Below are 23470 nucleotides of genomic sequence, written 5' to 3' on the forward strand. Positions count from 1 at the left end.
CAATAAAATAACCCGAAATCTGTAAAAATTGTGCTAAAATATAATGAGGTTTAAAAAGTCTCTGTCGTCCATCATTCTTAAAAATGCCATTAAGACCGCACATATGTGTCTGTAAATTCGAAATGACAAACGCCGTTCTTTCCATGCTGATTCTGAGTCATGACTTACCTTCACTTTGCATTTCTTGTCCTGATCCCAGTTCTTCTAAGATGTTTATTCATCCCTCATAGTTTTCTGAATATTTTTGCCGAACTCTGATATATTTTTTTTTAAACAAAGAACCCATCCACACACTGGCACCTCATCATATGCATAGTTACAAAAATAAGCGGAGTGCCTCTTCTGCAGCTTTCTTACCATGATTTTTTTGTTTCTTTCTTTGGCCCTTAGCTCTGGAAAGGACCCAGATAAAAGGCAAAAAACTATAAATTGCTCTTCGAAGTATAAAAATATTTTAAAGAGAAATTTGCCATGTGATAGTGACATTCTGTACAAGGTTCACTTTCAAGATTCTTACAAATGCTTTAATTTTTATACAAATTCTTTGGAAAAGTCACCTTTAATACTAGTTGATTACAGTTCAAGCCACTGGGTAAATATACCAAGCAAACAAACAACCATAAATTAAGCAAAATCCAGAAGCCGAAAGAAAAAAATATGCATTATATATATTTACATAAAATATTATATATTTATTTTAAAGAACATAATAACTTTGCTATGAGAAAAACGTTATAGTCAGCCTTTAATTTATTAATTGATTTTCTAAGACTATCAATTGCGAATTGGTTTATGTGAGAAAACCTTGATGAGAGAGGCATGACCTGCTTCAAAGGTACAAATGTAATATATAAATAGGGACTATGTGACATATCAGAGGATTGATGACAGTGCTCCTTCCAAGATTACTAAGAAAACTCAACTGGAAATTGCTACAAATAGCAAGGAAAGAAGAATATTTTTCATGAGAAATGAAAAGCTACGGTCTAATTTAAGACTGATTGGCTGGTAATATTTTGTACATGTCAATGATTGAATATAAGAATATAGATAGTAAATATCTCCTGGTTCTAAATCGTTTTACGAACATAAATGAATTAAAAGTGATGAACTATACAGTCCACCATCACAAAAGATAGCACAATAAAGGTATTTAATTTCACAAATACTTTGACTTTTTTTTTTTTTAATTTTAAAAGATTGTTTAAAAACACACAGAAAAGTCCAGAGACTAATATAATAAATGAACTGGAGGTATCAATTTTATTTTGGCATTTTTTCACTCAACATTACTTTTTTAGATCAATTCGTATTGATACACATAGATCTAGTTCTTTCATTGTAATTGCTTAGTAGTATTTTATCTTGTGAACATAATTTATTCACTCATTTCCTTATTAATGGGTATTTACATCATTGCCATTTCTTTTTTTGCTATTACTAGCATTGTTGAACTTAACCTTCTCACATGTCTCTAACTGCATGAGTGGGACAGATTCTTTAAGTTATATCCTAGAAGTATAATTCCTGTATCATAGGCTTGTAGATAACATTTTTTAAGGCTTAACATCAACAGACTTATCTTAAAAAAAAGAGAATACTATCGTATTCAATTATTCTGAGAAGAATTGGCTTTGGGGTGGTGCCTAGTATTATCCTGACAATGAACTTGTAATTTTTTTCTATTTGATCAAAAGTTCCTGTCAAAATAATAATTACTGTCTAATGTGCCTTTCAGATGTCATCATTCTAGTTAGGACTTCAAAACTCCTGCTGAATTAGGAGCTATTAGAACTCAGGTCCCCTAGATTCTTTTCATTAACATTATCATTATCATCAGGCTCCAATTACTGACTGTCTGTTATTTGCCAAATAGGGTTATCGGCATCGTGCATATCTTCTCTTACTTTAATTCTCACAATCCTGCAAAATAGATCCACTATCATTATAAAGATGAGAAAATTGAGGCTTAAAGAAATGAAGCAAATTATTCAAAGTCAACACATATAATGGGCTGGAGCCAGGAATTCAAACTCAGATCTGTCTCACCCCACAGGCCATAGTCTTTCTCGGCTGTTACACTGTGCCTGCCTTTAAGAGTGATGTGCAGCCACTTTTTTCCATGTTTCCTATTCCTATTCCATGTCCTGAAAACTGGTCTGTAGTTTTTTTTTGTTTGTTTCTTTGTTATGTTTTGGTTTGGTTCGGTTTTTGACTCGAGGTAAAGATTCTCGATAGACTAAGTAGCATTTTTACTGGTTTTGGATTCATTCGTGGGCTATTTGTCAAAGCCCACACACTTTCTGATTCTAAAAGTTACAATTATTTATATCTCAAATACTGAGCTATTGTCAGTGTATGTTTTTAAGTATTATTGTGCTCATGGTTCAGTTATGAGTAAGAATATATTTGTTTTATGTTTAGTCTCAAATTTTGTACATTAATTTATATTTTAAAGTGTAAACTAATGACTGAAATAATCTGGTTCTAATTTTAGAGACCAGATCTAGTACCTAGAACTTACCACATTTTTGCACACATTGTAAACTTATTTATTTTTCTAATAGCGAAAAACCTGATGTGTTATCCCAGGAGTTGGGGATGGAAGGGGAGAAATCGCCTGCTGAAGACCAGATGAGAATGAAGTGGGAAAGCCTACATCAAGAATTTAGTACAAAGCAGAAACTACTACAGAATGTTCTGGAACAGGAACAAGAGCAAGTGGTATCAAACATTTTACTTTTCTATATTAACTCATATAAAAGATGTACAACCTTGCTGAGAGAATATAACTGTACAATCATCTACATTTTTATCAATTCCAAAATAAGACGTGAAACAAATGATTTATCCTGCATTTTTCTTAACAACAAGCCTGTTTCCCCTAACAATTATAAATTTATGTGTGAAAATTTGATTTCTGGATATTGTTTTCCTTGGGGATAATTAATATTTGGTTACTCATTAGCCTATCATTAAATTTTAAGTGGCCTCCATTTTTTTACAACTTTAAAAATTATAGATGTAAATCAAAGATTATGTATGTAGGACAAAAGAAATCTCAAAAATCTAGAACTAAATTGTCATGTTATCTTATTTTTCATCACAGCTTCCAGTATTTAATAGTTTCAGAAGCATTTCTTAATGAGAAATGTTGGGATCTTGGGGGGTCTAAAAGGAAGAGGAAGCCAGTGATCAGCTAGAACTGTCATCTGCAGTCTGGGTCCTGAGATGGGCAGGTGCTGTGTGATGCTGGACTTGGTTCCATCCAGCAAGTCAAATCCAATGGAATTGAATATAGCAACAGAATGTCCCAGGAAGACAATTGCCATTAGTTCACTCTGAGCAGAAGCCAGAGGGTCAGACGAATCGACCCCTTGGAGAGCTAGTGAGTGAGGCCAGGAACCTGGGCAAGCCTGCGATGCTCACCACAGCTATGGCCCAAGCAGGATTTTGAAGATGGAAACCTAGTCCTGGGTCCTGAGCCCTCAGTGCTCACCTGGAGCATTTCATAACAGACATTTTATCAGAGTAAATTCTAGAACTTCCCTTTGGAAGCTGCTGTTCTCATGGCTCTGGGCAGGATTAGCTGAGGGGCTGGGAGAGGCTGAACCTCAGATGAAGGGCATCAGTCAGTGCAGAGCATCTGAGGAGGACAGGCAGGAGCTGACAGAGCAGGTGCCGCGAAGCAGGTATGACTGCCAGGATGGCCTGAAAGGAGGCGGTCTAAAGGTCATAACGTGTCCCCTCATCTATGGGGAACCTCGTCTAAGTCCCTCCAGAGCCATTCATTTCTACCTCATTTTGCTAAATCTTGTGGCATGCCACGCTTTCTCACTCTCCTTCTCTGCTGAAGTGCCTTCTTGGCCGCTGTCCACAGGAATAGTCCCAGCTCTGGCCCTGGGGAGTATAAAGCTCCATTCCCAGAGGCTGTTGTCCCAGACGAGTGGTGCCCTATATGTTTGCATGGACCTCCTGCCTATGTTTGAATGAAGCCTTCTTCACACCCCTGATCAAACGTCTGAATTCTTTGATTTCTGCTTCAGACGTAGCCCTCCTGGACTCGATTGCTATCTCACCTTCGTGTTATAGTATTTCCCGATTCTTTTGACTGGGGGGATATTTTCAGCCCTAAATCAGGGAGTGCAGTCTTTTCTGACTGTCTTATTCAGATAAATCTGGGATATTTCTGGTAATATTCCACGCTTATTATTCTCCATTCGTTAAGTGTGTTATTCAATGTGCTCAATCCCTGGATTCCACCTATAGTCCGTTCACCTGGAAGCACCTGTGTGATTCATCCAGCACTGCAGACTTACCGGACGTCTCGTCCACCACCTGCTCTAAGCTCAGAGAGCCACTTCTTCTCTCTGTCAGTGCCGTGCTCACACCCTGGCATCCTCCATGGGACTTACAGGGAAAACCTCCTCCTGCAGCCACTGACATTCTCACACGATACCTGGACTGTTAAAGTTGAGGTTCATGTTCATGTCTCATTTCCCCATGGAGTTAGAAATGGAAAGCATTGACTGTTCTTTATTTTATGACATTTGATGAGTAATTTCTTTCAAGAATCATTGGTCATTTGTACAAAGTGCCTCTTAAGCTGTTTCCTTCTCTTCGGTGTGAGGAAGGGAGAAAAGACAGGGAAGAGGTTTTCATAAGGCCGGAAGATCCAGCATCCGCTTCGATGTGAGCAATTCTAAATGAAAACACCCGGATGTAGTGCACACTGTCTTAACTCAGCTGCCCGTGTGTTTCTCCAGCTTTACAGCAGGCCCAGTCGGCTCCTGTCTGGTGTGCCACTGTACAAAGGGGAAGGGCAGACCCAAGACAAATCTGCAGTGACTTCTTTGCTGGATGGATTGAACCAGGCCTTTGAGGAAGTTTCCTCCCAGGTAGGGCTGTGCTCCTGGTTTGCTCACAGACCTTGACCTCCATAAAGTTGTTCCACCCTGGGCATGAACCGTTGAGACCCGACCCTAGTAAACAGCCCCGAGACGGCATCACCCGTTGGTTCCCAGAGTCTCCTCCTGATATTTTTCTTTGATTTCTCAAAACACTGGAATTAATTACTGTCCCCGCCCTCCTTTATTTTCCCCCAGGGTGGAGGGACAAAGAAGCAGAACATTCACTTGGAACAGAAGTTATACGATGGGGTCTCGGCCACCTCTACTTGGTTGGATGATGTTGAGGAACGTTTATTTGTTGCCACAGCACTTTTACCGGAAGAAACAGAAACTTGTCTCTTCAATCAAGAGGTAAGTTTGGCATCTTGTGCCTGGGGGTGTATGACGTTACAAAGCACTTGACTCTCTATGAGAAAAAGACTTGATTTGTAGGTAAGTTGAGGGTGCTAACCATTGAAATGTCCTTCTCCTTTATCAAACCTAGACTCTTGCCAAAGATATTAAGGAAATGTCTGAAGAAATGGATAAGAACAAGAACTTGTTTTCCCAAGCATTTCCAGAGAATGGTGATAACCGTGATGTTATTGAAGACACTTTGGGATGTCTTTTGGGAAGGTTATCCTTGCTAGACTCAGTAGTGAATCAGCGATGTCATCAGATGAAGGAAAGACTGCAGCAAATACTAAATTTCCAGGTAAATCATTATTGAGATGTTTGACCATTCCCCAGCTATGTTCAGTCATAAGCAGGCTGTCTTATTGAGGTATGATCTAGATCGATTTTTTTTTTTCAAATGTGCCATGAAGAGCAAGAACACTACAGAAAAGCAAGGGAATTGAACCCGAGGATCAGAAAACTAAGAGTTTTATGCTCCTAGAAATGGAGGGTTGAGAAAACGAGCCAAACAAACTAAGGGCTGAAGAGAACTTTAAATTCAACCACACATTTATATTATAATTTAAGGCACATTATATTATAAGTTATGGCACATTATAATTACAATTCCCCATTGATAATAGTGGAGTTTAAAACATATGATCAGAGAAACGTGGAGGAAGGGCTATTGACACAGAATGAACCCTAGACTTCAGTATCCAGATCCATCGAAAGTAACTATGGCCTCATATCCCACCCATTTTAAAATACATTATATTACTTTCCAATTCAGCTCCTCAGACTTACTGACTTTTAGCCAGATTGGAGTTCTGTCGCCGCCTGAATAATCATGTGCTTATAGAACTTTTCCGATGACTGTGAACTTCAACTAATGCAAAAGCTGCTGAGAAACTTTTAGTGTTGATTCTCATTCCTAATAAAAAGAACCCTTTAGGCATACTTAAGTTTTAATTGAATTTTATTTTAAAAAACATAGAAGTTTTATAAAATAGATACATGTCATTAAGGCCAAGAATTTGATGTAAAAATTTTGAGTCACAAATAAAATACTGTAAAATGCTAAATAAATGTGGCATTATCCAGGAAACACTGAATATTCTAGATATTTATCTAGAGGGACAAATTACCACTGTCTTCCAGTAGTTTATGTTCTTAAAACTACAATGTAAAATCATCACGAATATTTGTATATCATTTTTTATTCACAAAAATTTTTCACGTGTATTTTTGTCTTTAATCTTCACACCGTCCCTATCTGCTAAGCATTGTCCTAATACTTATTTTGCAAAGTCGGAAGAGCAACAATTAAGAATAGTGTTTCAAAGCGAACCCTCCTGTGTTCAAATTCTGGCTTTGTCACCTACTGCTGCATAATCTTAGCTGCTTCTCTGAGCCTTAGTGTCCGCAACTATTAAATCATACTCGTAATAATTGCCTCAAAGTGTGTTGTGAGGATAAATGAGTTAAAATGTGTAAAATACTTTGAACAGTGTCTTAAACATAGTAAACACTCGGCAAGTTTTGTTATTATTGTTGTTGGTATTAATAGTAGTATTTATTATAATAGATTAGGATCTGAAATGAATGGAAAGATTCAGTTACATCGCCGAGGTTATTATTGAACCATCAAGAGCTAAAGCCAGAATTTGACTCAGATTATTTTTATATTTTATATCACTGGGCTGATGGAAGGAGGTCTGGCGAATAATCAACCTATTCAAGATATATTTTGAAGGCAGAATCAATAGGAGAGCACTGATCGTTCGTTGTTGGTTTGGATATGGGGAATGGTGGAAAGGGGTCAGCTGAGGAACTCCAGGGACTCTGACTTGAGCATCTGGGGGTGTTAACCGACAGAGAAGACTGGTGGATAGCGAGGCCTTTGACCACTGGGCAAGACCAGGTCACTAGCCATACCATTTTTGGCTGGGCAAAGAAATGGGGTAGAATTAAGGTATCGGGTGAATAGTCACTGCAGACATTTGTGTTTGCAAGTCTGTGGCCTGAGGAGTGACTTGAACTGGATATCTGCATTTGCACTTGTTGAATTGTGTAGCACCTAGAAAGGACTGAGCATTTCACTGGGAGTCAGGAAAAGCTGGGATTGGTTACTTGGGTTTTTTGTTTTGGGCACAAGATCTGATTGCATGTACATGTATATACAGTATGTCTAAAATCAGCAAAACTGTTGAATAACTTATGGGAATGATTTCATTACTCTGAAATTCATCTTGCATAAAATAATGCACTGAGTTTTAGCAGCAGTCTAGTCTATCAGCCATGAATAAAGTTGAAAGTGCGACTGTGTTTGTCACTCAGAGGCACATTTCTCTTTTTCAAATTGCCTTTACTATGTTAGTATCTTTGGTACATTAAAATTTGATTGGTTATTCGAGTTGGCGAGGGTAAAATGTGAACTAAGCATGAATATTCTGGAAATTATTTTATGTAGAGGACCAAGAATAGAACATGTAATCGTGAAATTTCTCTTTAAATTTCTCTTTCTGTTTTTCTTTTGCCAACAAGTTTTTGTGTGTCGGTGGCCAGCTCATGAACAAAAACATATTTTTAAATGTTTGTGTTCTAATTAAATTGAGAGAAAAGTTTCAATGTTAATGTAATTAAAGGTCAAGTCACAAACCACTTAATTTTACGTTGCACCAAGCACCTGGCATGCTGTCAGTGCTCAATAGCTATTGGAATAATATGCTTTTATTTTCTATTTACCTTGGAGTATTAGCTTTTGCCAGACTGCTACTATCCTATACTCAACAGATGATCTGGAAGAATGCATAGATATTATATAGATGTATATTATCTACTTGGAATCACAAGTTAATTATCAACTATTATATATTTTTAAAGATTTTACCCAAACACTTAACCCCAAATAAATTTTCTGGACATTTTTATAGTTGAGCATTTTAAGTTATTTTAAAAATGAAAAAAAAAAAAGAAAAAATTCCTTATTAAGTGAGATAGGCAGCACAAATGATTTTAAATCTTGTGGACCTGTTTCACAAACAGCTGGAATCCTGCCTCTTTATGGTCTACAAATATTTCCAGTGACTATAAGAAATAAAATTACAATGTCTGGTATGTGTGTGATGAATAGATACCTTTATGGTCCTGCTTTATCACAAGTGTAGTAATAAGAAATAATTAAAGCCTTCGGGCCCCATTCGTAAGAAACTATCAACATCCATGTGATTGTTAACACCTCTTACAGTCTTTTATTTAGTAATTTTGAAATCAGTCATGTTCTCTACTTTACTGTCTTCTTGACAGGTCTCTTCCAGTAATTAATGTGGCTTCGAGAAGTATGAACTGGTTTCTATTACTCTGAATAGAATATAATTAAGACAGAAAACATGCTGTTAAAAATGTAAAGATGATATACAGAAAATATATGCACACTCTTTATTTCTAACTCATTACATTATTTACATTTATCTACTCATTCAGATTAACCGAAGAAATGTCATTCTAAATATAAGTAAATAGTAGAGATTTTTTTTCTTTTGAATCTTTTCAAATGAATGGAAAACATCCTTTGTATGCATACGAATACATGTCACCGTTCTAATGCCCCGCATGGCCTCACCCTGCACACAGTTGAATAATACAAACGTTATCATGACTCATAAGCGAAACCCTGTTTCTGCCACTATTTTTCAGTGCTACAAGCCTAGTTGCAAACTAAAGAGGAAATTATAATTACAGGTTATGGTTAGTGACATTTATGGCCTCTTTGGATCATATTCTTTTTTTTCTAATTTTCATGTTCAGCACCATTTTTTTTTTTTTTAATTTCACTGTATAAGCCACTCGCTATTTTGCTTTTTAGCTTTGCATTTGGTGTGATAATGTCCCCCCACAACCTTAAATGTGTTTTCTCTCCCTTGGTGTGATTATCCTTCTCACGAGGCTGTCAGAGTGTCTGCATCTTGGTGACGTGCGCTCGCATGCAATCGGCCCCACCGTGAAGAGGGTGGGATGAGTCCAGCTTCAGCCTGAGTTGGACGAGCAGCCCATCATATACATTTGCCGACCAATAAGAAATCGAGCTGCGTTGCTGATATTTTAGGGAGAGGAATTAAAAATTGAATCATTCGAATTTTGTTCTAGTTCATTATTCTCTTTAGAATTGAGTACCAAAATTCTGATAGTTATCTCCTTTTGGTACAAATTTAACGCAGTATAAATATTTTTGGACTATTTAGTGAGTAATGTTTATGAGCAAAAGGCTTTGCCTAGCTCTTTTTGTGTTGTTTATTAATATGTCTTTGGTTGTCATGAACAACAGTTGTTTTATAAACTTCTAGATGGCTTTTTATAAGCTTGTGCAAATTCTTTGAAAATAGGAGGAAGCAGGAAGTGAGGGAAAGAAGGAAGGAGACAAGAGAGGAGAAAAGGAATCATGTTATTCTTAGAAATCTGTTTTTTTCCCAAATCAGAATAACATCTATAGGTTGTTTTCCTAGGTAGAAATCACTAGTGGAACATTCATGCTGTACTGTTTAAAAATGCACATTTATTTCAGACATAATAAGATTAGAGTGACCAGTATAGTTTTTTATTTGTATACCTCCTTTCCATTTGTATTGTATTGAAAATGGTTTGTGTATAACAGATTTTTCAAAAATTAATTTTAGCACTTAGATAAATTGTTATCCATTTCTTTTATCTTCTCATGAGACAGTATTATTTTTTTCTGGACTTAAATTTCTGCACTTGTATATTATTTTGAAAAATGTGTGTTATGTTTACAACCATTTCAAATTCCCTGTTGCACATGTTAAGTCTTCCTATTTCTTTCCTCCCTAGAATGATCTGAAGGTGCTGTTTACATCACTGGCCGACAACAAATATATCATTCTGCAAAAACTGGCAAATGTGTTTGAAAAGCCTGTGGCAGAGCAAATAGAGGTATTTACAGCTGTCTTTCTTCCAGAAGAGCAAATGCATAGAGTGGATCTGATTTACTATGAAATGTCAAATATTTTATGAAAGATTAATGGCTTACTGTGGCATTTCTACTTATCATGTATTATGTTTTTAAGAGCCGAGTTTGAATAACTGACCAGGTTACATTGACTTTGTCACTTACTTCTGCATGGAACTAGGAAATATGAGATATGACAAGGTGTCAGCAACAGATGCTGACCTGAAGAAGTTTGCCACCTAACGATGAGATTAGACATGAATGTCAATGACCTATGATAGGAAGTCAAAGTGTCCTGGTGGCAGTACAGATGCAGCACTATGGATATTGAGAAGAGGGGTAGATTGCCACCAGCAGGGGTAGGGCCAGGGAGGATTTTGTAAAGGGTAATTTGAACTTAGATTTTGAAAGGGACATTTGAACTTGACTTAGAAGTTTGGACACACAGAGACTGAGAAGAAAGGTACCCACGTAAAGAGAGCAGTGAGAACAGAGGCATACGTGTTAGGCGATTCAAAGCACTTCAGGAGAAAAGCAAGTAATCCTGTTTAGCCGAACTTAATAAATGAATGTGATTGCAAGAAGATAAGGCTGGATGAGGAAACTTGAGGCAGCGTGCAGGGCCTCTTGCGTGGAAGAGAATTAGACTTTATTCTGTAAATCATAGGTTCTAAACTTTATTGATTGCATACCTCATTAGTTAAAAAAATAAGCCCACACCACAAATGTATAAATATTTTCTTATTTATAAATAATAAGCAGGTACTGTATTATAAAGCATACACAGAAACAGAAATGAAAATTAAAAATGAATGTGGTGGAATGTGAAAGAGAGAGGTCGGGTTTCATCCTCATGGATTGTCTTACACAATTTGGAGACTTGTACTCACCTTGGTGACCACAGGCTGTGCAAAGTCACTGGGGTTATTTGAGGGTGAGAATGAGTGTCAGTGCCCGATCCTGCTTCTGGATGGTTGACATGATAGTGACAGGGTCAGGATGCAGGACATCCATCATGAGGCTTCAGGGAGCTGAAGTGATAAGGAATGAGAATTCAAAATAGTGTAATGGCAGTGAAAACAGGGAGAAGAGAAGTGGGAAGGATGCTACATAGATTATCTCCTTTTTCACAAGCTAAGTAATTATGAAAAATGTGTGTTGTAATAAAACTTATAACCTAATTTCAGTAGACCTCTAAGGGTTCTATGTGTAGACTATAGAGAGTCACCCAAAATGTTTCTCTCTATATACATATCTATGTCTGTCTGTTGGTCGGTTGGTCAGTCTGTCTATCTATCTATCTATCTATCTATCTATCTATCTATCTATCTATCTATCTATCTATCTATCTATCTTATTCATCTATCTATCTATTTACCTACCTACCTATCTGAGAGATCATCAAAAATAGTTTGCAAAATTCTCTGTGAATGTGTATTTCTCTTGACCATAATTTTATCTGCTTTTAAGAAAACCTAAATAAGAGACCCCTTATTTCCCTCCAATTAAAAACCATTTTTGTATGTCATATCTTTGACTTGAAAGGATATTTTTAATTTTTATTTTTTATTTTTAGCTTATAATGTACCTGATTCCAGAATCGATTTGAGCAGCCATAGTGGTGCTTTGCCTTGAGTTTCTAATGTGAAATATAGGATACCCACAATCGCAAGTTATATTTTTACTAATTATTGACTAATATAACTAAAGTAAATACCACACCACAGATAAAAGTAATTAACTAGATTATTTATTTAAATCAATGGAAAGCAACTTTAAAATGTGGTAATTCCATCCTTACCTTCCTTGGGTTAAAAAGGTAATAACTGCATCAGGTGTGGGGATGACACCCCTGAATATATTCACCTTTTGAGTTGTATCATTCTGATCTAGAGCAGACCTGTTGCTCCGTGAGCCTGGTGGAAGGCTGTCTTCTTTACTCTCATTCTGAGAATTTCCTTCACTTCTGCTGGATATTCTCTTTTCTGAATCCCAAGTCTTTGTCTTTATTGTATTGCTTCCTTGTTTTGTCAGTGCATATCCCTACTAAGAAAGGATGCATGCTAGATATATTCTTCAATATTTTGCATGTCTGCAAATGTTCTTATACTGTGCTCACAGTTCATTGATAGAATTCTTTGTAGAATTCTTGGTTTAAAAGCCTTTTCTCGTGGTTTTCTGGCTTTTGCTCATTGTTTTCTAGATCCCAGTGTTGGCTTGAGGAATCTAAGATCATTCTAATTCCCAAAGGTCACAATGACATGTGTATCTTATCCACTGGGCTGGGAGCTCAACTGGCGTTTTGATTTGGCTGCTCTCCTCTTTCCTCTCTGGAAAATTTTCTAATTATTTGCTTAACATTTTTATTCCTCCATTTTATCTGTCTCTTTTTCTGGAGCTCCTTTTAGGCAGGTGTTGGATATTCTGGCCCAGTCTTCTAATTTTCTTATCAAGAGACGTTTCTGGGACATGGTTCCATAGTGTAGCAGTTAGCACATCTGCTTTACATGCAGAAGGTCCTGGGTTCACATCCCAGTGGAGCCACAGTCTGTGGTCTACAGCCTTGCTACCCTGAACAAGCCCAACGTCTGATCTCGGAAGCTAAGCAGGGTCAGGCCTGGTTAGTATTTGGATGGGAGACCACCTAGGAAGACTAGGTGCTGTAGGCATAAATAATAAGAAAAAAGAAAAAGAAAAAAGAGAGAGAGATTTCTGTCTTTGTCTTTTTGCTCTACTTTCTGGAAGCCTTTGTCAGTTTCAACTCCACACTTTCCTCCTGGTTTTGCATTTCTGCTCTCCTGTGTTTAATTTTCCCAGAGCTCCTTTTGGTTTTCTACATGATCCTTTTTTGTAGTATCCTGTTCTTTTTTTTTAATAGATGCATTATCTTTTGTAATCTCTCCGGGTTGTATTAACAAATTTTGTTGTTATTGTTGAAGTTTCATTTTCCCTGTATAATCTGTTTCCTTCCAGATTGTTTTTCTTTATTTGCTTATTTTGATCTCTATTTTTCATGTTGGTGACTTTTCTGAGGAAATCCTTTGCTGTTTATTCACATTTAGGATGGAGGACTAAACAGCCAAATGGCAACTTCGTGGATAAAAGGAGCTTGACATTTTGAGGTTTATCGAAGGGTGATCTGTGTGAGCTATTTGTTTGAGAATCCTTGTGTCAATATTTTGAGTCTTCTTTATTGGTCATTACATATTTTTTCCCTTTTCCTGTCTGGAGAATAAAGGTCTGGCTGCAGAACTCTAGAAGACATAGGGGCTCCACATTTAGCATGCAGTGGTGTTCGGTCATTTTATCCCCGTTTTCAGTCAAGGACTCAAGCCCCCGACTGTGTCTGGTCCCCCTTCAGTCCAGAAACTAACATCTGTTTTACCTTCTCCAGAAAATGAAGGTTCCATTTTTTACCAGGGAAGGAAAAGGGGCTTCTTCTCTTTTTCATATTATAGGTGACCATGGTTTTTTTGTACCGAAATGAGTTTTGTCGCATGTATTGTTTTATGTGGAGAGAGGAGGAAAAAATAAGGAGACATGTTAGGCACACTTTTTGTGGGAAATTGTTCATGGAAGTTTTGATGAAATATCACAAATTTTATCTAGGCGATACAACAGGCTGAGGATGGGCTAAAGGAATTGGATGCAGGAATCACTGAATTAAAAAAGCGTGGTGACAAGTTACAGGTCGAGCAGCCGTCCATGCAAGAACTCTCCAAACTCCAGGTATAATTTTCTACCAATAGCTTTCAGCTTCAATGATACATCCTACCTAGAAGTCAAGAAAAACTTGTTTTCTGTATTCTCATGTTTTTTTCCCTATAAAATTCATATCTTTTAAGTTCCAATCTTCCTTCCAAGTAACTCCTAAGAAAATTTTCTGAAACTTTTACCATATTTAGTTTAATATAATAAATTGTATTCTCAAGCCTCCAAGATTTTCTTTTTCTCTGACATTTACTTTTTGATTATTCCGGTGGCTAAGCACTGTGGTATAGTTGAGTTGTGGTATATTATTTTCTCCTCTAGAAATGTAATAATTATCAGCCAAACCTAGAAAAATAAAAGAGGGATATCTATTCTGTATTGTACTGTACCCCCACAAATTGTTTTAAAGAAAAAATAGTCAAGCCAATACTTTTTAGAATGTGGTTTTTCTCAAGAGTTCAAAACTATAGTTTATCTTTCATCCATGTTTGAATGGAAGAGAGATGTCATTTCAATTCCGGAACAAAAAAATATATATATATTGAACTAGAAGAGAGCTGAAATCTAAACAGACTTCTAGGCGTCCTTCAGGAATAGAGAATAACTTTGGGTTAATTTGCTTTTCGATATCTGGCACCTAGGCAAGAATCTGATATCAGTGTGGTAGGGTGATACTGGGACATTCGATTAGCAAAACCGAGCATTTGATAAGCAAATAAAATAGCTCTTATATTTAAAAGAAAATTTTTATTTTAACTGTCTCATTCCACTATCTTACGTTTCATAATGCCGTGAGCCCACTGCCCCCCGCCTGTCCTCTTTAGACATTTTTCCGACAGTGCTTAAATGTCAGGTGTAAGAGTCAAACGTCAGAGCTGTAAATAGGCATTAAAGTTGAACTTTTCCAGATTGAACATTTTTGGCCTGCTAAACCTTAATATGATGCGTTAATCAGGTCCATATGGCACAAATAAATTTTGTGTTTGGTGTATCATCATCTCCTAAAATGTCTTTCCAGTTAAAATATTTATTTACTTCACCACATTTGGCAAAAACATTGCCTTTTCAAGTCTTAAAGTCTTTCAGCTCACATTAAACTAGGTTTCTCTCCTTTGTTTCTCTAGGTCTTTATTTGAAGACTAGTCCAAAGTCTGATTATTATTTAGCTGATGAAATGTTAAAGACACCATATTCAATTACTCTAAAATTATATAAATGTTGAAAACATTATGGAAATTAGAATTTTTCAAATAAAAAACAGAAAAATTATTTTCTATGATATTTCCCTCAGCCCCACAAACCATTTTTCAACAGTTTGACCCCACATCTTGCCACAAACCATTGATGTCCTGAGAAGACAGTTGTCAAACCTGCCTCATGTGTCATTTCTAGGCAGCATTTTTGCATATCCTTTGGAATGTTGAAAAATTTAACTTATCTTTTTTGAAAGAACTTCTGGAAGGGAGGATCCTAAGAAAGACAGGCAGGTGCTCTATACGCAGGGTGTCACCGTGGGTCAGACACCTGATGGAGCGTCCTTAGCTGGGTCGCAGGTTGGGTAGGTGATGCGCTGTCTCTGGTCTTTAGGACATGTATGATGAACTGCTGATGACCATTGGCTCTCGGCGGAGTGGGCTGAACCAGAATCTTGCACTCAAGAGTCAGTATGAAAGGGCCATGCAAGATCTGGCCGACTTGCTAGAAACTGGACGAGAGAAGATGGCAGGCAACCAGAAACTGATCGTGTCTTCCAAAGAGGAAATCCAACAGCTACTTGACAAACATAAGGTGAGAGAGAGAGAGAGGGAGGGATGGAGGGATGTAGGGCAGAGAGAGAGAACGTCTTATGAAAGCATAGTTTCACGTGCTAATACACATTTAGTAAAACCTAACAATTTCGATCTTTTAGGCATTCCTACTTTTATAAGTTAATCTTCAAAATGGTCAAGAAATGAATACTCAAACCCACTGGCATTTAATAGCACAGAACAATTATAGAGGATATGTCCTACAATTTTTTAAGTGAAAAAAGAATACCAGCCTCATCAGGAATTTTAATTATCGGTTCCGCGCTAGCATTAGCCAGGCTATCTCCCAGCATAACCTGCACTCGACAGGAAACACGGGGGCCTCCTCAAAGGAGGCTTCATTCAAAACTCCGCCTTTACCCTTTGTGTCTTTTATGCCCATTCATTGAGGCCTTGGTGTTCTGCCGCCCCTCGCTCTGCTCTGGAGTTGGGTTTCTGCCTCTTACATGCATCACTCAGCTCTCCTGGCCCCTGAGCACATGCTCTTCTGGTTGCTGTAGGCCTCAAGGGTTTCCTCCTGGGGACATCAAGTCCTTTTCTACATAATCACACTTGGTAGACCTGAGGTTGCTCCATCCATATGAGCCATAACCAAGTTCAAGTTAGACACTACTCCTTAGTACAGGAATGCCCCTTCGGTGTACACACAGAGGTAACTCTTGCATAATTAGCAACGATTACAGAAAAAGTGGATTTGCCAGTCCAGAACCCCAAACTCCCAGACTATGGGAATATCCTATAGGAAAACTAATAATATCCCTTTGGGCTATAGATAGTTAACATTCTACCATTCTGTAGCTCTCTTGTGATTATAAAGGTGGATTTTTTGTTTGTTTTGGAATGATACTTCTTGCTATTTTTCCCAGAGGTTTTTGTCCAAAACATCGTGATTTATTAAAGCCTTATCATTTGGCTTTGAAAACATTGCTTTAAAGTTCCCAGCTGGTTTTTCTCAAATCTTTAACCATAGTAATAAAATATCATCCTGAGTTATTCCAGAGGAGAAACTAGAATCAATGAATATAAATAACAGAGAAATAAAACTCAATAGATGAAGAACTCTAAAAGGAGTAAGCTTCCATTGGATGAACAACCCTCCTGGCCATGAGAACTCCATCCAAGGCTGTCAGAGGGCGATGGGCTTGTAAAAGAAATATCAGCTTTGGGGGAATGTTGGGCTAAGTGACCTCTAAGTTCTCTTCCAACTTTAAGATTCCATGATATAATAACTGTCAGTTAAAAATAATGATTCTAGCTTCTACTGACCAGACTGTTTTCTGAGTGAGAGCTCTATAGTGACCTCGGGCAAATTACCTAGACTGGATGGTTGTATCCTCATCTGTGAAATGGGAAATAAATCCACCTACCTCATAGAGTTGTTATAAGGATTCGATGAGTTAGTAAAGTATGGATAGAGTGCCCAGCACATAGTACACACTAAATATTTTTATCAATTCCTAGCCTTTCATTTTTACCCATGATGCCGGAAACAGGAAATAGGACAAACCCTTTCTCCCTCCTCTGGGACTTTTTACACATAAAAAGTAACATTTCAAAATACGTGTGTAGGAGTGTGCAAGGCCTATAATTCTGTCGTGTGTAGGTATACTACAAGGGAAACTTAAAAATACGTAATACTAAATCAGTATGTGTCAAGCAGTGTTTGGCAGTGAGTATTAAGCAAAATACATGCTTTGAGAATTCAGAGAAGTAAAGCTCAGGCCCAACCACAGAGAGGAAGGAAAGTTGTGAATGTGTCCAGTGAGGCCACTTCAGGAAGCACAGAGTATAAACTGATGGGGAATGGGAGCTACTGAGTTCAGTGGTCAGGGGAGGTCAGTTCGTATGGTGGAGTCAGGGGAGTTTAATCGGCAGCTGGTCACATATGAAGAGCTCTGCTTGGGGGACATAGTGTCTGCCGCCCAGCAGCGTGTTGCTGCCCTTGAGTGGGGGGACAAGAGAGGCCAGTTAGGAGACAGGAGCCCCCGTCTCTGCAAGAAGCGACGAGTGCCTGGGTATGGTGGAGGCCGGTGGGGCGGGACCGTTTCACTCATCTATACACCAAATTCTGTCAGCTTTCATGTCTGAAGTAATTTTTACCGTAAGGTGTAGTGTATGAATGAGTTGCTGACCTCTTTCTATCTGAAAAATTTCAGGAATACTTTCAGGGCCTGGAATCTCATATGATTTTGACCGAAACACTCTTCAGAAAGATCATCAGCTTTGCAGCCCAACAGGAAACCCAGTTCCACACAGAAATGATGGCGCAGGCGTCAGCCGTACTGAAAGGAGCTCACAGGAGGGGCGTGGAGCTGGAGTACATTCTAGAGGTGAGACGATGTTGACCTAGCACCGGCCCTGCAGCAGACTCCCTCCTGTGAAACAGGCCAGTGAGGCAAGACATGTTTACTGGTGCAGTGTGCCTCTTAGAAGCTTGGAACTCTCTCTCTCTCTCAGACTCGGCATCGTGTGTTGCCTTGTCCCTGTTGTATGTCCGATTTATATTTCCATAAAGGCTATGACACACTGTGAGTCAACTAGAGGAACACTAACTTCAGACTGGACACGATGATATTTGGGTTTTGATAGTCAGGCTGAAAAACTGCTATCAATGACAGAAAAAGACTTCAAATGATTGAAATCAAGATTTTTCCCATTTTAAATAAAATAAAAATCTGAATTTAGGAATGACGTCATTTGAGAGTTCTCCTTAGTAGGATGTTTATGCTATCTATTCATATTTCTTAAATGTCTGTGCTTTTTTAAATTTGCAAATGTAATGTATTTAGTTCACTTACTACTTGAAGTAAACAACACGCCCATGCCTTTCACTTAAATCACGCGTTCATCATTGCTCTAACGCAGAACGCAGCTGCCCACATCATATGCCAACTGTGTGCCAGGCGCACTGTATACGTTATTCCATGTATCCTCACAGTGGTCTAGACAGTCTTTATTACCCCACCCTTTTAATGTTGAACATGAGGTTCAGAGAAGCTTAAAATCTTGCCCATGCTTGTTTCGTAACTTGCTTATGATGCTAGACAGCTGCAGAAGCCACGGCTCATTCACAATGCTTTCAAGGTCACCATCTGATTACTGGCTTCGAAGCCATCTTCTGCTTCCCAAGTCAGACCCCTCACACGAACATCACAACTTTAAAGAGAATCTGTCATGTATGTATTTTGCACACAAAGAGGAATGGTGTTCCTTAATGGGGGTTTTTAGCTCACAGACCTATGTGGTGTTTCTAGACATGGTCCCATCTGGATGACGACCACCGGGAGCTCAGCAGACAGCTGGAGGTGGTGGAAGCCAACATCCCCAGTGTGGGTTTGGTGGAGGAGAGTGAGGACAGGCTCATCGATCGGATAACGCTCTACCAGGTCAGCATCTGAATGGCATCTTGGTGTATAAGTTGTCACATGTCCTTTTGAAACTTTCCCATGGTTTTAATTGAATCTAAACAAACCTGCAATCAAATATTTTCTTAAGTACTTTTATTTCAAGCTATTGACCTCATTGAAGGCAGATACATTCTAAGTGTTTGTTTTATAATAGAACATAAGACGATGTTTTTTTCTTTTTTTAATGAGAATTCTTTTTGAAAATTCAGCCTCCACCAAACATTTCTATAGTTTACACTGATGTCACACACTTGAGTTAATTTTAGTTTGTTGTTTATAGTAGAGCATTACAAAGTATTTTCTCTCTCTTTTTTTAATTTATTTTTTTATGGTGACATTGTTTTTTTCTTTCTTTTTTAATGAGAACTCTTATTGAAAGCTCAGCCTCTACTAAGCATTGTCTGTAGTAAAAGCTGGTGTCATACTGTTCTTGAAATAATTATAGTTTGACAGTTTTAAATACACCTAAATTTACCACCAAAAAAAAAAAAAAATCTATGCTTAGATGTAGATGAAGCATCTCAAAGTTTTCAGAGTTACTTACATAATTGAAGTCTGAATAAGGGTAATAGGAACATCATGGGCATCAGAGAACTTATAATTCTTAAAGAGGAAAATTTGCATCATCCAAACTTTTGACCCAGTATTTTCCATCCTTCTAGCATTTGAAATCCAGCCTTAACGAACACCAGCCCAAATTATATCAGGCGTTAGATGATGGGAAACGTCTCTTGATATCCATCAGCTGCTCAGATCTAGAAAGCCAGCTAAATCAACTCGGAGAACACTGGTTAAATAATACCAACAAGGTGTCTAAGGAGCTTCACAGATTGGAAACAATATTGAAACACTGGACCAGGTAATACTGTGACTATTTCGCAAATTTTTAGATTAGTGCCACAGGGTATTTATAAGGCTAGTGGTCATGGGACTTGAAAAAGATGTGGTCCCTCTAGAAACTTATTACAGAGTTTGTAAAATAAAGGCAAACACAAAGCCCCTGGTTAGGTTCCTATACAATCACATAAACATGTACTTAAAACTGGGCAGAGAGGCAGGTACCTTACCTTTGAGCTGTCATCCTCCCTTGCCTATTGACTGCACGTGGTAGTCATAGTAAAAGCTCAGAAGGAGAGAAAGTGATTCTGAGAAGGTGACATTTCTCAAGGACAATAGAAAGTATTCGAGAGAGATGGGGGCTTGCTTTTATATAATGAGATACTTTGTTTTTATGCCACCTTTATTTCTAAGAACTTTTAATAACAATCATCTAATATTATCTGAACAGCCTCAACATGAAGGACTAGAGGAAAGGTATCTTTATTTTCAGCTTAGAGAGGGGAAAGCTGAAACGGCATAAATATTAAGAAAAGAGAATTTGAGACTTTCAACCCAAGACATTATTCTCCCAAATCTATCCAGTCTCCTTTTAAAATTAGCATTGATGAATAACATGGGTTAGCAGAAAATAGAGATTGAATGTTTACTTAATAGGCTCTTTAATATACTTACAGATATCAAAGTGAATCTGCAGCTCTAATTCACTGGTTACAGTCTGCAAAAGACAGGCTAGAATTTTGGACTCAGCAATCTGTGACGGTCCCACAAGAACTGGAAATGGTCCGTGATCATTTGAATGCTTTCCTGGTAAGCCTGAGAATCTAAAGCATTTGATTCAATTTTATTGTTTACAGGCCTATAGGTAAGGCCTGACCTGCATCAGTAAAAAGGAAATCAGCTCTTAATGGATATACTTAGTAAACCAAGCTCTAGAGAATCTGTCCATGTAAACTATAGGTGTTAAATAATTATGCCAAATATTAGGACCCAACATGGCCTCTCAATGTGGTTTTCAAGTAATGGCTTCATTGTTGGCTTTCATTCAGGGCTTTTGTTTTCCTCTAAAATGCTTAATCTAACTCCCCTTCAAGAAAAAAGAAAACTTGTGTATGTAACAAATTGGTCTCTTTCCTTAAATAAGAGGCCTGGCTATTCGACGCAGATTTGAACATTGCTACTTCTTTTAGGAGTTTTCTAAGGAAGTGGAAGCCAAATCTCCCCTGAAGTCATCCGTTCTGAGCACTGGAAACCAGCTTCTCCGATTGAAGAAAGTGGACACAGCTGCCCTGCGTTCTGAGCTGTCACACGTGGATAGCCAGTGGACTGACCTGCTGACGAATATTCCAGCTGTGCAGGAAAAGCTCCACCAGGTATAGCAAGAACCACTGGTTGAATCGACAATCATTAATTTAAGCAATATTAAATGAAAAAGTACATTAATCTACTTTTGCTCACAACTTTAAATCAACTTTTTCTTGGACACTGTCTTTTCTCTTGTCCACTGTATTGACATTAAAAGTGAACTATTCCACAAACTCCATATCTACAAATGTCATCTCTTCCAAGGGCTTCTATATCGAGTGTATGCGTGGTGTATGCGTGTTGTGTGTGTGTGTGTGTTAGGATCCTTGTCTGGCCTTGTTTAAATTCTCGTTTACTCATGAGTAAAATGTGGGTACCTATACCTGCCTCATAAACTGAGTAGTTATGAAGATTTAATAACAATGAATGTAAAAGACCTATAATCTTAGCTATAATAGAGCAGCTGGCATTCATTCAATAAATGAAGAGAAGCAAGAGAAGTCAGTACTTCTCTGGAAATATGCTTCTCTCCCCCAGACTCCCAGGTATTTAATATCTCTCTCTTCGGCACTCATCACCGTATATAAGGTGTAATAGATGTGTTTAATGTGACTTATCCCTACTAATCAACAGCTCTGTATTTCTAGAGGACAGGGGACATCTCACATTTATCTCTGTATCATTCTGCACTCCATAGAAGTCCATAGATATTAGAAATGATTGCTTTGTTCCTCCAAATTTTTATAATAAGCCATCTGCATAAATGTATGATATATTAAGAAAGATTCAGAATTCTAAGTATCTTTTAGTTAAATACTGAGGGAATTGGCTACGCTCTTAGGAATAAAAATTAGAGTGCCAAAAATCTAGAAAATGATAGTTTGTAGTGTGGTATTTTTCCTTCTTCTTTTAACATTCCTGAGTCGTAATACACAGAGATTTTACAAGATAATTAATAAAATACATCTGTTGAATGTTTTGTAGTTAAGGTTTTTAAACTCTTAAAACAAGCTATAAAATAACAATTTTTTCTTCTTGCTGGTGTTTTGATTAATTAGCTAATGTTTATACAATGTTTATAGTATTGGATGTCAAGCGAACATAAGACAACTATTATTGTTCAGTGTTTGCCTGATGTTTAATCCTAAGCTTCCAATGAGGATAAGATCCAAAAATGTCATTAAGAAGTGTTATCTCTGATGGTACATTAATAAAAATTAATGTAGAGTTTTTAGGTTAACAGAAGTTGGGTTTGAATTTTAATACTTGTGATTTGTTCTATCTCTTGCTTGGGCAGCTCCAAATGGACAAGCTACCTTCTCGCCATGCCATTTCTGAAGTCATGACTTGGATTTCTCTCATGGAAAATGTCATTCAAAAGGATGAAGAGGATATAAAAAACTCCGTAGGTTACAAAGCAATTCATGAATACCTTCAGAAATATAAGGTAATTAAAATTTTTTTAATTTTTAACTTTTCATGTTTTAGACTATTTTGAGGGAACTCAAAACTCAAGTTATGAAAATTGGACCTTGAAGTATGTTTCATACATAGTGACACCAGATGGGTATATAAGATAAGAAAACCGCCTCCCTAATTAGCAGCATAAAAAAATTTGTCCAGTATTAAAAATAATTTATACATATTTTTATAATGAGATTATACAATTTATCCTATTTTATATCCTCTGTCGTATATATATATAAATTCAAAATTCATAAATTTAACTTATATTTCCTATATTCATGTATATGTATATTCAGCCTCTGAAAATAATGGCTTGTATGAATATACACAGATCGTGCCATTTGGACTAAGTCATGTAACTGACGATATTAATTTCGAGGCTTCTTACGGCTTTCCAACTCCCGATAAAATATAAGACGTTTATTTGCATGGCCTCATGTTCTTATTTCCTCCTTTTCTTTTTAGGGTTTTAAGATAGACATTAACTGTAAACAGTTGACAGTTGATTTTGTGAACCAGTCTGTGCTACAAATCACCAGTCAGGATGTGGAAAGTAAACGCAGTGATAAGACTGATTTTGCTGAGCAACTAGGAGCAATGAATAAAAGTTGGCAAATTCTGCAGAGTCTAGTAGCTGAGAAGGTAAGCCAAGTGGCTGGCCTCTGCTTCTGTATTTCATGAAAA

The 23470-nt window shown here is 37.4% G+C and overlaps 1 protein-coding gene and 1 pseudogene across 13 annotated transcripts in view; both read left to right on the forward strand.

Annotated features, from left to right (window-relative positions):
- The window catches only part of SYNE1 (spectrin repeat containing nuclear envelope protein 1), a 406416-nt gene that overhangs the window by 284172 nt on the left and 98774 nt on the right, over positions 1-23470 (forward strand). For all 13 annotated transcript variants that reach the window (XM_039851332.1, XM_039851327.1, XM_039851325.1 and 10 more), the window contains 14 exons: positions 2568-2724; positions 4767-4898; positions 5106-5261; positions 5395-5604; positions 10134-10235; positions 13861-13980; positions 15550-15750; positions 17927-18100; positions 19025-19156; positions 19840-20036; positions 20692-20824; positions 21205-21387; positions 22617-22766; positions 23252-23428. In XM_039851332.1, coding sequence (XP_039707266.1) covers positions 2568-2724; positions 4767-4898; positions 5106-5261; positions 5395-5604; positions 10134-10235; positions 13861-13980; positions 15550-15750; positions 17927-18100; positions 19025-19156; positions 19840-20036; positions 20692-20824; positions 21205-21387; positions 22617-22766; positions 23252-23428 — 2224 coding nt within the window. The remainder of the gene's footprint in view (positions 1-2567; positions 2725-4766; positions 4899-5105; positions 5262-5394; positions 5605-10133; positions 10236-13860; positions 13981-15549; positions 15751-17926; positions 18101-19024; positions 19157-19839; positions 20037-20691; positions 20825-21204; positions 21388-22616; positions 22767-23251; positions 23429-23470) is intronic.
- On the forward strand, positions 12805-12920 carry LOC120593503 (uncharacterized; annotated as a pseudogene).

Source organism: Pteropus medius, unplaced genomic scaffold (genome assembly GCF_902729225.1).
Source record: "Pteropus medius unplaced genomic scaffold, Ma_sr-lr_union100, whole genome shotgun sequence".
In the NCBI taxonomy this organism is placed as follows: domain Eukaryota; kingdom Metazoa; phylum Chordata; class Mammalia; order Chiroptera; family Pteropodidae; genus Pteropus; species Pteropus medius.